Raw genomic sequence first — 17144 nt, forward strand, 5'->3', positions numbered from 1 at the left:
TCTTCCTCCCCGCCTCTCAGTTGGCCGAAGCTTCTGATCACACAGACAAGAATCTCCGCTCGCTTTCCCGCTGGCCTCCAGGCAGCCAAGTTCACTCAAGCTCTCTCAAAGCTTTTGCAAGAGTGGGTCTTAAATCCTGGCGGGGGGCACGTGCACTCATTTAAGACTTAGAAAGGAATCGGAAATGACTGTCCCCATGCCCACTGCTGCCCACAAACCTGAAGACTCAAGCGACCACACTTGGTAGGCACTTCTGCCCTTCTGGTCTGGTTCCCACCCGCCCATCCCGAGTCGCGGTTATCTTTCCCGGTGCTCACAGCATGCAGACCACAGCCTGTGGCCGCTAGTGTTTCCTTCGCTAGGACCACGTGTAATTGTCTTGGCTTCGCATCTTTTGACTGGCAGGCAGGTGGACAGGGACTTGCCCTACCTCAACCCGGTCCCCAGCTTGGCACGAGCAGATAAATCTTGAAAAAGAAAAATGATCTGGGCCGTTTAACCGTGGCATGGCGGGTCCAGATCCCCAAACCTGTCACTAGTGACGTCCCACGTGGCAGATTCGCTCTCAGGGAAGCCCGTCACCATTTTTGTCCGGGACATCCTCCCCATGCCCACCCTCCGCTCCGGGAATTCACCCTCGGGGCCGCCCCGCCTCGTTCCCTCCCACAGCCCGGCGGACCCGAGACGGGAAGGGCAGGCACTCCCTGCAGAGTCCCTGGGGCGCCCGTGGCTCGGGGTGCGCGGTGGGACTCGGTGAAGCCGGCGTCTTAGCCCCAGAGCCGCGGCTTCGGGGCCGCTGGAGGAGCGAGAGTGGCGCCCGGATGACTGATCGCCGAGGAGAAAGTCCCCCGGGACTGTGACCCCCGCGCCGGGGGGCGGACGCAGGGCGTGGCTGAGGCGCAGGAAGATGCCGCGATGGGACCGGGAAAAAACACCGACCCCAAAACACCCACTGTGTTTCTCAACCTGAGTTCCCCGGCAGCGGCCGAAGGACCCCAAAGGCTGCATGGCGCCCCCCTGGTCCCCACCCCCCCGGGCGTCGCCTCGCGTGGGTGGGCTTCGCGTTCCCTCCGGGGTTTCAGAGCCACCACGTGACTTCCACGAAGCGCGGGGCGCCGGCGGAAAGCCGCGGCAGGGGTGGGATTTGGGACCCCGAGGTGCGGAGAGAGGGCGGGCAGAGGAGGAAACGAGGCGGGGGTGGGAGAAGGAGGGCGGGGCAGACGTGGGACGGGAAGGACGGCTGCCGGGACTGGCGCGCGGGGACACCGGGCCGACGCGTGGAGTAGCGGGGAGAGCGGGAAGCCTGAGGGGGCGGGGCCGGCGCGAGGCCGTGGGTGCGGCACGAGGATGTCGGCGGCGGGACAGCGCCCGTAGGCAGCCCCACGGGCAGGGCGCGCGGGCGGGGCGGGGCGGGCCGGGCCAGAGGAGCGCCCGGCATGTCGCAAGGGCTCCCGGCCGCCGGCAGCGTCCTGCAGAGGAGCGTCGCGGCGCCCGGGAACCAGCCGCAGCCGCAGGTAGAGGGCGAGAGGCTCAGGGAGGGCCGTGGGGTGCGGGGACCGGCGCGCCGCGGGGGGCGAGGAGGTGGGTGCTGGAGTTCCGTGGTGGTGACTGCGGAGGTGCAGAGGTGGCGGTGCGGCCGGAGACAAGTAGAGGTGGGGGCGTAGGGATGTTGGGGGGTGGGGGCGATCCAGGGACCCTGGCGTCCGCACAGTGTCCGCGGCGCCTGGAATGGCTCCTGAGCCAGCTCCTGCGCCCTCTGGGGGAAGAAGCCCGAGGGCGCCGACGCCTGGCTTGGCCGGGCATGGCCGGTGCTCCCCGGCACGTGGGCTCCGCACTGCCCTGAGGGCCGCCCCATCCTGGCGCAGCCAGCGACTGCCACCCCACCACCCGCGCCTGTAGCCCCTCCAGGATTCCCCCGGGTTGGGGGGGTGCTGCCGCGGGAATGGAGAACGCCGGACTAGTCAGCCTGGGCGGGGGGAACCCACAAAGGGCCGACTCCGCCCCCAGCTGGTGGAAACCCTTGGCCCCTTCCCAGTTCGCTGTCCCCTAGCAACGTTTACGGCGGCGCAGTCAGGAAAGAGACCAGGTTGGCCACAGGGACGGCCGTCTGGAAACTTTGCCTGGGTCTTGGCCACCTGCCTTACGACGAAGACTGGGTCTTTTCATCCTTACTCCCCACCTTCCCAATTCAGCGCCCGGCACGTCATCAGGTGTCGCTGGAGTGTCACAGAGATCTGAGTTTGGGCCTGGGCTTTGCCACACACAGGCTGAGCAGCCTTGAGCAATTTGTTTAACCTCTCGGACCGTCCATTTCCCCATCTGTAAAATGAATATAGTAACATCAACCTCTCAGGATTTTTGAGACTGAATCAGATATGGTTAATAACATAATACTATCTCTAACTTTCGCTCACCTCTTTCTGCCTTGATTAAATGTTTCTACTGGGTTGGCAGGTGTGATCATGGTGATGAGTCCAGTTTAGAGTCAGCTCCCCGAGGGCAGTATGCAGGCTGCTTTCTTGTGCTAGTGACTTTTTGATTACAGAGAGCAAAGAGGCATGAAAAGCACTATGCAGAATACATTTTTTTTTAAAGTAGCAACTTCAACAAAGGCAGGTAACTTCTTGAGGGCATACTGTGTGCTGGGAGCTTTAGGACAAAATCTCATTTCATCGCATCCCAATCCTAAGCATTAGGCTGTTAGCACCAAGTCTGCAGAGTTCACTGACCCTTTGTTTAGGGCTTGTATCCCCAGTGTCTAGAACAGTGTCTGGCACATGGTAGGTGCTCAGTTAATACATATTGAAAGAATGAATGAATTATGCTTACAATAAATGAGAAAACGGAAAATTTAGAGAATTTAAACCATTTACACAAGGCCATGTTGACACTAAGATACAAAACTAGGATCTGTGTGATTCTAAAGCTAAAGAGCTGTCTTCTAACCACATGTTCCCCTGTAATGTTCTGGTTTTGTTTATCAAGACTTCTTTGCCTCTCTAGAAGACTGTATTATCATACTTTGTTCCCTTAAGCTTCTATTTGCTATGTATGTTATTTATTCCTCTCCTTTTTATGCCTTTATATTCTTGCATATCTGAAACTTCCTACCTGCAGTAACTTGGGAAGATGTGTGTCTTATGTGGAATACAAGATGAGATCAAATGATAACTGAAAATATCCTTTTTTGTGTTATTAATATTTGCATTCCGTGAATATTAATAACTGAGTAGTTTTCCTTGTTTGTACCTCTTGGCTCTTAAACTCTGTAAGTGTGGTATTTTTCCCGCTTGGTGGTGTCTTCTCATGGGGTTCTAGAAAGCAAATACTGCTCTCCTTTTTCATGTTTTCTATAGCTGATTGAAGTGTTTTTACCATGGTCGGTGCATTTTTCCGCCTGCCTGTTTCATGATCACTATTGAGGGATTTGACTGAATTTGGTTAAATCTTACATATAGCTAACAGCTTTCAAGACACATAAAAAATTTGCTGACTTCTGAAACAAAATGTCAGCCAAGCATTGTTCAAATGAGTACACTGTCAGTGGGGTTTAAGATCATTTGGTGTGTTGGTAGAGTTATGTGGCTGCAATTAGTTGTAAGTGTAATCATGATTTGCATGCAGTATCAAAAGTACCTTTCATGTGTGGTGGTATAAGGACTGGCAAACAGCAAGTTCCAGATAGCAGATCTCTCCACCGCCCCCCACCCCACCCCCACCCAGCTTTCCAGTCTCAGATGGATGACATTGACACCACAGCTCTTCCAGGCACACGCCCTGTGGGCTAGAGGTTTATGAACGTTGATTTGGAGACCAACAGACCTGAGTTCCACTTCCCACTCACCCACTTAGTGGCTGTAATACCTGGAGCAAGGTCCTTAACCTCTCTGAGTTTCTTATTCCTCATCTTTTAAACGGCAGTCACACCACACACTTCACACACTCACATGGTGAGTGCTCCTGGGCAAGGGGCTGTTGTGAGCCCATTGGTATAGCAACTAGTGGTGCTGTCTACTGCAAAGCAAATGATGAAGCTCAGTGAACAACGCTGAGTGATGAGACAGGGCAGAAAAGGGTAAGGCGAGGGGCCACGACATCACACCCACCCAATGTTTTTCCCCAGAGCCCTGAGGATGATGACAGGAAGGTCCGAAGGAGAGAAAAAAACCGAGTTGCTGCTCAGAGAAGTCGGAAGAAGCAGACCCAGAAGGCTGACAAGCTCCATGAGGTGAGACCGTGGTAGGGGCAAGCCACCTTAGAGCCACACAGCCTCTGCCTTGCACGGGAGTGGGGGTGATGACTGTTCTCTTTATCACGATTTCAGCAACACTCATATCTAATTTCTGCCAGGTCCTTCCAGCCCAGTGTTCTCACTGTTTGCTCACGGACATGTTCATTTCTCCCTCATCCACTGAGTGCTTCTCATGCTCAAGTTTCTTTCATTATAAAACAAAACAGAGCCTCTTCTGGACCCTGATTCCCTTTCAAGTTCTTGCTCCGTTTCTTTTCTTCCCTCACGTCCTTGCTTCTTGTTTTGTTTTGTTTCCCTCCAAAGTAATCCGCTAACATCTTTGCTTCTTAAAAAAGAGTAGTTACACCTGTTGTCTCTGTGTCCCTGGTTCCTGGTTATTCCCCAATCCTCTGTGATTTAATTTCTGCTACCCCCTTTCCACTCAACACACATATATATACACACAAACAAACACACACATCCACACATGTACCCAATGTGTGTGTGTACACACACACACACACACACCCTACAGAAACTGCTCCCATTGCAGCCATCAGTGCCCTGGCACTGCCTTATCCAGGACTCTCTTTCTGGTCTCATCATCCTTTACCTTGTTAGAACATTCGACACTTTGGACCCATCTCTTCTTAAAGCTTTCCCCTCTTTTGCTTCTAAAAGACCACATTTCCTAGTTTTCCTGACCCTCTTCACCAATTTTTTTCTCTATTTCTTTGTTAGCCTTCGACCCTCTATTTGCTTAAATGTTGGTGGTGACCAGTGTTTCAAACTCTGCCCTTTTTTTTTTCTCACCCTGGAAGACTTAATCTATTAATCTGTTCTCCCAGCATCAGCTCCCAACATTGATTACTCCAGGCAGGCCCTCTGTCCTGGACCCTAGACCCCATAGCTTCAGCATCTGCTGAGCTGTTTCTCCATGGGTCCACTGCAGGCTCCTGTGATGTACCACATCCATAAAAGAGTGTTATTGTCCGTTTACCCTGAGACTTTCTCTTCTCATTGTCTTCAAACTGCAGTTAATGGAGCGAACCATCTTTCTCATCACTCAAATCAGAAGCCTAGGATTTATCCTAAGCCATTCCTTTTCCCTCCGCCCTCATGCATACACCTGCATAATCCTGCAGTTGGGACGTGGAGCTGCTCCATACCAGGAACTGGCCTTGAAAGCATCCAAGGATCTATCTGAGGAATGGGCCACCATTCCATGTTCTTGTCTTTCTCGGGGTTGGTGCGCGTAATTAAAGATTTTAGTTTAGCTCTCTCCTGCCATACTTTCTTGTCTTTTTGAGACGGGATCTTGCTCTGTTGCCCAGGCTGGAGTGTGATGGCATGATCATGGCTCACTGCAGCCTCCACCTCCCAGGCTCAAGCAATCTTCCCACCTCATCCCCTCAGCCCTTATTTTTGTAGGTTTTTTTGTTTTGTTTTGTTTTTGTTTTTTTTTTTTGAGACAGAGTCTCTGTTTGCCCAGGCTGCAGTGCAGTGGCATGATCTCAGCTCACTGCAACCTCCGCCTCCTGGGTTCTAGCGATTCTCCTGCCTTAGCCTCCTGAGTAGCTGGAACTACAGGCGCCCGCCACTACACCCACCTAATTTTTCGTATTTTTAGTAGAGATGGGGTTTCACCATGTTGGCCACGCTGGTCTCGAACTCCTCACCTCGTGATTCACCCGCCTCGGCCTCCCAAGTGTTGGGATTACAGGTGTGAGCCACTGCGCCTGGCCATTTTTGTAGTTTTGTAGAGGTGGGGTTTTGCCATGTTGCCCAGAGTAGTTTCAATCTCCTGGACTCAAGTGATCCACCTGCCTTGGCCCTGCAAAGTGTTGGAATTACAGGCATGAGGCATTGTGCCAGGTCTCCTGCCATGCTCGTCTCAGCAAGGCCATTCTGGGGCACTGGCAACATGGAAACTCTGAGGTGTGTTGGGGAGAGGAGAGGAAAAGGGCAATCTTAAAACTCTAACAATGAACAGAGAACAAATTTAGAATGCACATACTCCACAGAGAGGTGACCTTCCGATATAAATTCACAGTGTGGCATAAATCATAAATGTCAGATTCTTTCCTAGAAGTAAGAAGGCTGGGCCCTAGAAAGAGACTGAGGTCTCTAGACTAGTGTCACAGAAGGTCCCTCCCAGCCTTTGTTCTGAAGAATTTCCACAGAAGAACGGCAATGCCCTTTGCCTCCTTTCTTTCTTCCCCCTTGCTCCTGAAGCAATTGTGGTTCTAGCGTCATGTTACCAAAATAGCCCCCAGAGGGGACCTGTGGCTCCCAGTTAGTGCATGGCCCTGTATTCAGACCACATGTGCTGCTGGATGGCCGAGGCATTACTCCTGAAGAAGCTCCTAGTCCCAGCCAGGTACATTAATATTTTTAAAAAGTAGTTTTAAAAACATCAGTTGTAAATCTGGACTGAATATGTATCTGGAGGACAATATCTTGGACAAGATCTTTCATGGAGCACAGTCGAGTAGATCCATTTCACAAATACCAAGGCATTGCCATTGGGTCACAAAGAGAGGAGGAAGATCTCATGCCTTGCCTGTCGGTGGGAAGCCTAGAATTTCCCAAGGAAAGGATGTTAATTTCCTACTGCTGCTGAAACAAACTCTCACACATTTGGTGGCTTAAAACAACACAAATTTACTATCTTACAGCTTTGGCAGTCACACATCAGAAGTGGGTCATATTGGGTCAAAATGAAGATGGCAGCAGGGCTGCCTTCCTTCTGGAGGTTCTGGAGAAGATTCGTTTTCTTGCTTTTCCCAGCTTCCAGAGGCTTCAGTGTTCCCGGGCTTGTAGTCTCCTTGAGCCAGCAATGGCCGGTTGCGTTTTTCTCAGGCTGCGTTACTCTGGTGCTGTTTCCGTTGATAGTCTCCCCATCTCACGCTTCTTAATCACATCCGCATAGTCCCTTTTGCTATGTAAGGTGACATAATCGCAGGTTCAAGAGATTAGAATGTAAACTTCTGTGAGGAGTGAATCGATTATGCTGCCTAGCACAGAAGGTAATGTAAATACTCACGGAATTTTACTACAATATCAAAAAAGTACCTGTATGAAGCGTTGGCTCTCTCGCACTTTCTGTCACTGCTGCATTTGACAACTGAGTGAACCAGGTGCCTGGGAACTTCAGAGTGGTGCCACGTTTACCCCTATCTGACCTCTCTTGGAACTGTGGGGTGGAGACCTCTTCTGTAGGGTCCCTGGCCTGCTCTCCAACCCAGAGACTGTGTTGCATGACAGTCATGCCAGCTGCCCTTTTCAGAAATGGGGTGGGTTGATCTGAAGCCCAGACACTCCACGGAAGAGCACCCCCTTCTCCTCTCTCTCTGTGGGGCTGAAGGAATGGGTCAGGATTACTCACCACTGGCAGATCACCTCAGCAAGACCAGCTTTATTGAGAATCACAGGGTCAAAGAGGCCAGGACAGCGGCTCCACCTGTATACAGACCCCAGAGCTGTAGCCCTCACCTTAGCCTCACTAGCTCCACACAAGTGTTGTTGGTCACAAGCGGGTGAGGAAGCAGACGACTGGCTTAGGAAAATGGAAATATATCCCAAACCTTCTGCAGAACCAAAGGAACATCATCTCTGAACCAAATCATTACTCACCACGTGAGTAATCCCTTCCCTGTTCCTTCCAGGAGGGCATTGTAGCTGTGGGTATCATTGGATGACTAAATCTACTATTGGAGGCAAGGTATCTGGTTTAAAAATGGTGTAAAGAACCCTTTTGTCAAGCTCCAGTGAGTTGAGCAGAGTGCCTTGCACACTACTGCGGGCCATGACAGAAAGCCCCTTGGGACCCCTGGACCTCCCAGGCCAATCTAGGATGGGGACACCATGCATAGGAACCTCCTCCTCAAATCTGGAGTGAGGCCAGCTCATTGGGAGACACGAGAGGGCCCAGAAAACAGCCACTGACAGCCACTGCCTGCTGCTCCCTGGAGACTGTAGCGCATCAAAGGGCTTTCTTCATGTATTCCTCTATCCCACACTGCAGGGATTGCATTCCCGAATATCTCAAAGTAACTCAAGCTCTTTACTTGCATTTCTTTTTATTTATTTATTTTTTATTTTTATTTTTATTTTTTATTGATCATTCTTGGGTGTTTCTCGCAGAGGGGGATTTGGCAGGGTCATAGGACAATAGTGGAGGGAAGGTCAGCAGATAAACAAGTGAACAAAGGTCTCTGGTTTTCCTAGGCAGAGGACCCTGCGGCCTTCCGCAGTGTTTGTGTCCCTGGGTACTTGAGATTAGGGAGTGGTGACGACTCTTAACGAGCAAGCTGCCTTCAAACATCTGTTTAACAAAGCACATCTTGCACCGCCCTTAATCCATTTAACCCTGAGTGGACACAGCACATGTTTCAGAGAGCACAGGGTTGGGGGTAAGGTCACAGATCAACAGGATCCCAAGGCAGAAGAATTTTTCTTAGAACAGAAGAAAATGAAAAGTCTCCCATGTATACTTCTTTCTACACAGACACGGCAACCATCCGATTTCTCAATCTTTTCCCCACCTTTCCCCCCTTTCCATTCCACAAAACCGCCATTGTCATCATGGCCCGTTCTCAATGAGCTGTTGGGTACACCTCCCAGACGGGGTCGTGGCCTGGCAGAGGGGCTCCTCACTTCCCAGTAGGGGCGGCCGGGCAGAGGCGCCCCTCACCTCCCGGACGGGGCAGCTGGCCGGGCGGGGCGGCTGACCCCCCCCACCTCCCTCCCGGACGAGGCGGCTGGCCGGGCGGGGGGCTGACCCCCCCACCTCCCTCCCGGACGGGGTGGCTGGCCGGGCAGAGGGGCTTCTCACTTCCCAGTAGGGGCGGCCGGGCAGAGGCGCCCCTCACCTCCCAGACGGGGAGGCTGGCCTGGCGGGGGGCTGACCCCCCCACCTCCCTCCCAGACGGGGCGGCTGGCCAGGCAGAGGGGCTCCTCACTTCCCAGTATGGGCGGCCGGGCGGGGGGCTGACCCCCCCACCTCCCTCCCGGACGGGGCGGCTGGCCGGGCGGAGGGCTGAACCCCCAACTCCCTCCCGGATGGGGTGGCTGGCCTGGCGGGGGGCTGACCCCCCCACCTCCCTCCCGGACGGGGTGGCTGCCGGGCGGAGGGGCTCCTCACTTCCCAGACGGGGTGGCTGCCGGGCGGAGGGGCTCCTCACTTCTCAGACGGGGCGGCTGCCGGGCGGAGGGGCTCCTCACTTCTCAGACGGGGCGGCCGGGCAGAGACGCTCCTCACCTCCCAGACGGGGTTGCGGCCGGGCAGAGGCGCTCCTCAATCCCAGCCGGGGTGGCAGGGCAGAGGCGGTCCCCACATCTCAGACGATGGGCGGCCGGGCAGAGACGCTCCTCACTTCCTAGATGTGATGGCGGCCAGGAAGAGGCGCTCCTCACTTCCTAGGTGGGATGGCGGCCGGGCACAGACGCTCCTCACTTTCCAGACTGGGCAGCCAGGCAGAGGGGCTCCTCACATCCCAGACGATGGGCGGCCAGGCAGAGACGCTCCTCACTTCCCAGACGGGGTGGCGGCCGGGCAGAGGCTGCAATCTCGGCATTTTGGGAGGCCAAGGCAGGCGGCTGGGAGGTGGAGGTTGTAGCGAGCCGAGATCACGCCACTGCACTCCAGCCTGGGCACCATTGAGCACTGAGTGAACGAGACTCTGTCTGCAATCCCGGCACCTCGGGAGGCCGAGGCTGGCGGATCCCTCGCGGTTAGGAGCTCCTTTACTTGCATTTCTTGCATATCCTGAGGGGGGATATTTGGAGCAAACTCGTTTAAAGTTTCCACTTTTTGGTCAGGCACAGTGGCTTGTGCCTATAATCCCAGCACTTTGGGAGGCTGAGGCGGGTGGATCACTTGAGGCCAGGAGTTCAAGACCAGCCTGGCCAACATGGCGAAACCCCATCTCCACTAAAAATACAAAAATTAGCCAGGTGTGGTGGCATGCGCCTGTAGTTCCAACTACTCGGGAGGCTGAGGCAGGAGAATCGCTTGAACCTGGGAGGTGGAGGTTGCAGTGAGCCAAGATCGCGCCACTGCACTCCAGCCTGGGCAACAAGAGTTTCCACTTTTCTCTCCTCACCTCACTCACATACTCTACCTATACTTGAGCCTCTGGTTTTTTGGGGTTTTTTTTTGCTCTTTCGTCTTCCTGGGTTTTTTAAAAAATATGGAACACTTTATGAATTTGCATATTATCCTTGCTCAGGGGCCATGTTAATCCCTGTATCATTCCAATTTTAATGTATGTGCTGCTGAAGTGAGTACTTGAGCCTCTGTTGCCTCCAACACCCTGAGAAACTTGCCCCAGCTGCAGCTCTTAGGAGTTTTTCGGCCACCTCCCTCCCCTCCTTGTTCTCCATCTCCAAAGTCCTAGGAGTGTCCGTCAAGGCGAGACCTCTGTGGAGGGGAGAATGGGGGAAGAGGCTGCACAGGCCAAGCCAGAGAGGCAGGGGCTGGGGTTCCCCTTCAGGCAGAGTTTTCTGGGCAGTGGTTGCTGGCAGTTGGACTACGGTGATGCGAAGCAGTTCTTAACATGTGTCTGTAGACCTCAGAGTTCACTGTGGGCTTTCAAATCATCCCTTCAACCCGCTCACACCTCCCGTGGGGATTTCGACCTGCATTCATCTCTGAACACTAGGCGTGTGCCAAAGTCCACACTGACAAATGAGAACCAAAGTGAACAGTCAGGGTCTCGTCTCGTCTCACCCAGGCTGAAAGGTGGCTCAGAAGTGGGTCAGGCTGGTTCGACCAGGCACCCCAAAGGTGTAAGACTGAGAAAGAATTTTGAGTCACAAAAGGAAAGCAGCAGTGCCATCCTCAGGAGCCCCAAATGTCACAAACTGACAAATGACTTGGGCAATGTGATTGTGGTATGTGTCGCCATGGTTTTTTCAGATATTGCATGTTCTAAGAGAGATCTTCATGGCAGCACCCATGTGGCTTAGAAACTGATTGTGGCACTCATTTGTACAGCCCTTGCTGGTAACACAATTTTTCTGCTGGGAAGTGCATCAGTGAAGGCTTGGGAGTAGACTTATTCTGAAGTCCTGAGATCTTATGGCCTCTTACTTCTGGTAACCATCATGGGGAAATCTGGACCCAGGCACTGCTAACTAAAAGCAGAATTGTTGATGCTACAAGAGAGTTGCAGTTGACCTTGAAGTTAGGAGTCAGATCCCAAGTCTATGTGACCTTGGAAAAGTCACTGTACCTCTCAGAGCTTCAGTTTTCTAACTTGTGAAATGGGGTCTGTGTGTGGCTATGGCCTCCTGTTAGCCTGTTCCTACTTCTTTCTTTCTCACCTTAGTTGTCATATCTGGTCCCTGGTACCCACTTCTTTACCAGTCCTTGATCCTGTCTTCAGCCTCAGAGGCACCCTGGACCCTGCATATCCCTAGGCAGCCCGTTGATCCCAGTCACCTGCTCCTAGATGCCCAGAACAGGGTTTCTCAGCCTCAACACTGTTTATGCATGGGGCAGCATAATTCCTTGTTGTTGGGGGCCTGTCTTGTGTGCTGCTGGATGTTGAGCAGCATCCCTGGCCTCTAGCCACATGATGTAGTAGCACCCCCGACCAGCTGCGATAACCCAAACTGTCTCCATACACTGCCAGTGTCCCCTGCAGACTGCCACAATTGCCCTACTTGAGATCCACTGCCTTAGGCAGCTTAATTTCTGAGGCAGAGCTGGGATCCACAGTGATTTCACCACCTCTAATTTTTAGGTGTCTGCTTTGAAACTGTCCCGACAAATACCCAGAGAGGGAGCACAGCAACCTCAAACCCTCCCATGGCAAAGGATTTGGAACTTGGCAGAATTCGAGCTAGAGGGGTCATATTTTTGGAAATAATGAAGGATTTAATGTTCTTTGCTTGCTTTTTGTTTGCGTTTACTCCGGGAATTTCTTCTGGGTGTGAGGTGGGTTTCATTTCTTCCCCCTTTGCTGCTATTCGGTGTTCTCTGGCCTCTTCTTTCTTCCCTCCCAGCTCCTCTTTTTATTTTCAGAGGGCTCGTCTCACCTAAAGATTTTGACTTCTTCTCTTCTTGTTATTCCCTCAGCTCAATAAAAGTCCCTCAGCGGGTTTATGAGTAATGCTTAAATCCTAGAAGAGAAAGTCCTTATGAAGAAGGCAGATGAGGGGCCCGTGGGGCACCTGTCGGGCGGCTCTGAAGACTCTGAGCATGGGTTGGAGGAGGGCAGTGGACGTCAGGGAAGCCTCAGGCCACAGGGCTGCGCACGGCTTCCAGAGACAAAACTGGGAAGCTCAGAGCGTCTTGCTGCGGAATTCAGTATATGTAGAAAGGCAGCTTGGAATATTCTACCATAGGAAGAGGGCTTCTTGTCCTTTGGAATCTACTTAAAATGTTAGCACGTTGGAACTATTCAAATGTACTCTCCATTTTACTTGAAAGTCAAGGGCATTTCCAGCTGCAGGGTGGAGTGTGTGTGTGTGAGTGTGTATGTGAAAGTGAATGTGGGGAGTGTGCATGTGAGTCTGAGTTTTTGTGAGTGTGTGTGACTGTGCGAGGTGTATGTATGTGTGTATGACTGTATGTGTGTGACTGTGAGAGTGTATGTGTGACTGTGTGTTGAGTGTGTATGTGTGTGAGTGTCTGTCTGTGGCTGGGTATGAGAGTGTGTTTGCAGATGTGTGTGTGACTGTGTATCTGTGTGTGTGTCTGTGGTTGTGTATGAGTGTGTGTGTGTGAGAGTGTGTATGTGTGTGAGAGTGTGTGTGTCGGGCTGTGTATGAGAGTGTGTGAGTGTGTTTGCGGACGTGTGTGTGTGTATATGTGTATGTGTGTAAGAGTGTGTGAATGTGTATGAGAGCGTGTGAGCGTGTGTTTGCAGACGTGTGTGTGTGCTGCAGCTTTTCTCATCCCTCTGCTGCCTGCAAGATTCCCTTGACGCCTCGGCTTCCATCCCATCCTCCCATCCAGACTCTCCCCTTGCCCACGGAGAGCTTTCGGCTGGATTTGTAGACAGAATTCTCACTCCAGAACTAGAGCTTGTCAGAGGTCAAAGGAGGGCATGAAGGCTTGGGAGTGGGAGGCAGGGAGGAGGATGGAGGCAGAATGGGGCTGGTGTACTGGTGAAGCCACATGGCCCCAGAACAGCTTGCTGCCCTGGAGAGTGCTCCAGACCACCCTGGGAGCCTGCCTGGGGAATGGCTCAGATAGACCCTACAGGCAGCCCCGCCAGACCCCTTGGTTCTTAAAGGGAGGAAGATGCTGAGAGTCCCTTCTGAAAGGAAAGGATGGGGTTAAAGAAGAAACAGAGGATGAGGGCTGAGGAATCACTGAGCATGTAGGTGCTGGTGCTGTGGCGCATCAGGCAGGGGGTAGAGGAGAGGAGTAGCAGAAGTTCCTAGGTCCTTTACATTTCTGATCTTTGGGGGGAGACATTACTTAATATGAGTGAAATTGAGTATGATACAAAATAGAATAGAACACATAATAAAAGATGTGGTTCCTGTAGGTGCTGTGGTCAGGGAAGCCTTCCTGGAGGTGGTGGGCTTGAGCTGGACCCATGCAGAAAAGGAGGAAGGCAGTCCAGTTGAGGATAACTGCAAGAGCAAAGGGGCAGGGTTGAGAATTTGCATGTGTCTTTGGGGGCTATAAGATCACATTTCTTTAGTGATACTCCCTTAAAATTACTAGTCAGAGAGAAAGTGTGATGAGTAACGCAATTGGGCCCTGAGCTTGGGAAATGCATGATGTGCATGGTACAACAAAGCCTTACTATAAACTAGAAATGAACGAAAACATTTCAGCAAGATTTAAATGAGATTGCCAGCCTAGAGAGGGTCTCTATTGGCATGCCGTAGAGCTCTGCCATTGGCTATTTTTTGTAGAACTTATTAATGACTTGGATGAAGAAAAGGAAGACCTGTGTGTTAAGTTAGTGGATGGCTTAAAGCTGTGTGCTGTCACCATTCATGAGACGATGCAATTGAGATTCCAAAAGATTTTGCAATTTTGCTGGTCTGGAAGATGTCCAAATAAGGAATGAAATTCAGTGGAGATGGATGTAAAATCCTACCCTTAAGCCCCATAGCATCCATCATCATCCAAGGACAGACGGAGAAGCAGCACATGCAGATAAAGCTTGCATTTCTCTGCAGGCTCAGGGAGAATCCTCAGCGGCTTGGGCCCAGCACAGGAGAGGTCACTGCCACACATTTGCCCTTGGCATGGTCTCCAGAACCATGCATTGCATCCTGGGAGCAACATTTTCTGAGATATTCTGGTAAATTGGAGTGTGTGTTGGTGAGGGTCCCCAGAACGGCAAAGAAGAGCCTGATGCAAGGAACTCAGAGGACCTGAGATGCTGTATCCTAACATTTCAAGAACTGCGATATTGAAAAAAGCATTGGATCTACTAGATGTGGTTCTATTAAATGGAACCAAACCCAACAGGTACATTTGAAAGTGAGAGCGTTTGGATCAGTACAAAGAAGAGTTTTTCTTTTCTTTTTTCTTTTCTCTCTTTCTCTTTCTCTCTCTCTCCTTCCTTCCTTCCTTCCTTCCTTCCTTCCTTTCTTCCTTCCTTCCTTCTTCCTCTTTTTGTTTTTTTGAGTTGGGATCTTTCTCTGTTACCCAGGCTGGAGTGCAGTGCTGTAATCATGGCTTATTGCAGCCTCAAAATCCTGGGCTCAAGCAATCCTCCTGGCAGCGCCTCTTGAGTACCTGGGACTATAGGTGTGCATCACCACGCCTGGCTAGTTAAAACAAATTTTTTTAGAGATGGGGTCCCACTGTGTTGCCCAGGCTGGTCTCAAACTCCTGGCCTTAAGTGATCCTCCCACCTTGACCTCCCAAAGTGCTGAGATTACAGGCAGGAGTCACCATGCCCAACAAAGAGGATTTGTCTAGTAGAGCAGCCCAGAAATGACAGTCTGTCCATTGAGGGCAGGAGTGCCCAGAACAAGTTGGATATGGATGGTTTCTACATTGTGTGGATTGGGCTAAGGGACCTCTCTGATACCCTGCAGTTCTACGCCTCTGTAAACCCTGATGGAGAGGAAACTGAACAGGTGAGTGCTGGAGCAAAGCCAAGGCAAGGGATGTTTTCATTCATTTGTTAGTGCAATCAACAAACATTTGTTATGTTCCAGGTACTGTTCTAGGTGCTGGGGGTATAGCTGTGAACCCAATAGAGATCTTCGGAAAGCACATCAGCATTTGGGGGGACTAACTGCACAGGGGCATGGGGAACTTTTTGGAGTAATGGAAATGTTCCGTGTATTGATCAACACAGGTGTACACATTTGTCAAAACTCACTGGATCATACTTAAAATAGATACATTTTATTTTATGTAAGTTATACCTCAATAAATTGTTTTTCCCAGTGGGAGGGGGGAGACACTCATCAAATAGACAAATATCTGAATATCTGAGCAGTGGAGGGGACATGCGTAATGAGACAGCTTTCATGGGCAAGAGGTGAACAGCGCGGCACAGGAGGACGGAGGAAGGGAACACTGCACCAGAAATGATTTTGCCCATTCTGTCTCCCCCAGGAATATGAGAGCCTGGAGCAAGAAAACACCATGCTGCGGAGAGAGATCGGGAAGCTGACGGAGGAGCTGAAGCACCTGACAGAGGCACTGAAGGAGCACGAGAAGATGTGCCCGCTGCTGCTCTGCCCTATGAACTTTGTGCCAGTGCCTCCCCGGCCGGACCCTGTGGCCGGCTGCTTGCCCCGATGAAGCCGGGGACACTCCTCTGCCCAGCAAGGAGCCTTGGTCATTTTCATACCTGGGAGGAAGGCTTTTCCTTCACAATTGTATACAGGGGGCACCTGTGGCCAGGCTGCCTCCTGGGAGCTCCAGGACCAGCCAGCTGTGTTCCCTGCAGACTGGGCTCAGCCCGACATCCAACAGGCGCCAAACTCACAGAGCCCTTGTGCAGATCCAGCATGGAGGCCACCCTCAGGAGTGAATTCTCATCCACCCTGGCAGCTAGTAGGTTCTGCTGTTATGCAGAGCCATTTCCTCTAGAATTTGGATAATAAAGATGCTTATTGTCTCTCCCTTCTCCAGTTCTGGGAATTTACAGGCACAATACACTTCCTTTTCCTGGAGAGGTCGTCTTCTGTCTTCTCTGGGTGTTCTGTGGCTCATGGGTCTTGCCTCCCTGCCTGGCCACTCTCCCACAGCCACATCCACAGCAGACAGGGGAGGTGGCTTTAGGGGGCTGTGGTGGAGCATAAGCCAATGGGACTTCCTTGCCACTTCTAGGCCTTCAGAAGTCTTTGACCCAGCTGGGTCACAAAGTTGCATGCTGGGTGTGACCCGTGTGTTTGTCATGCTCTGCACAGCCTTCCACCTTGGCCAACTTTCACACTCATGCTGGACTGGCGTGGGAGATTTTCTATTCCCGGTTGGTTTTCTCAACTGCACTGTCCACTCTGAGGCCACCTTCTTGTTCTATAAGTAGGTGTAGGATAGGGGAGAAACTTTGTATTAGTCTGAGTCACAATTGAGTGGAGAAATTTGTCTCCTTATTTAAGCAAATATTCGGGTAGATGAGAAGAGGAGCAATTTCTTTTCAAAAAGCCCTGTCTGCCCGACTCTCGTCTTTTGGGAAAAACAGAACCAAGCCAGGAAGAAGCTGGCCCCAGCAAGGAAAACCAATTGGGAAGACACTCCCCATCCTCCAATTCTCTTTTTCCCTGGAAGAGAGGTGGTTCTGGAGGGTGGAGCCATTCCATCATAAAGGGAACAAGAAATGGGAACAGAAAGGAAAGTGCTTGGCTGTAAATGTAGATGGTTAAAGAAGTAAAAAAACAAGAAAGAAATAGAAGGCAGCCCCTCCCAGGGGTGAAGGACTTGCTGACTCTTGGCTACTCCTCTCAACACCCCCTTTCCTAGGGAGAGTTC

At 51.7% G+C, this 17144-nt stretch overlaps 1 protein-coding gene and 1 non-coding gene across 2 annotated transcripts; one reads left to right on the forward strand and one right to left on the reverse strand.

Annotated features, from left to right (window-relative positions):
* The first annotated feature begins 1232 nt into the window (after positions 1-1232).
* Positions 1233-16345, forward strand: BATF3 (basic leucine zipper ATF-like transcription factor 3). The gene is made up of 3 exons (XM_008966798.4): positions 1233-1514; positions 4124-4228; positions 15783-16345. The coding sequence occupies exons 1-3, from the start codon at positions 1437-1439 to the stop codon at positions 15969-15971; spliced, it is 372 nt and encodes a 123-aa protein (XP_008965046.1). The 5' UTR covers positions 1233-1436; the 3' UTR covers positions 15972-16345.
* Positions 10420-10523, reverse strand: LOC112438337 (U6 spliceosomal RNA). Its single transcript, XR_003026783.1, has one exon. It is a non-coding gene; the product is annotated as a U6 spliceosomal RNA (small nuclear RNA).
* Positions 16346-17144: the final 799 nt, after the last annotated feature.

Source organism: Pan paniscus, chromosome 1, assembly GCF_029289425.2.
Source record: "Pan paniscus chromosome 1, NHGRI_mPanPan1-v2.0_pri, whole genome shotgun sequence".
Lineage (NCBI taxonomy): Eukaryota > Metazoa > Chordata > Mammalia > Primates > Hominidae > Pan > Pan paniscus.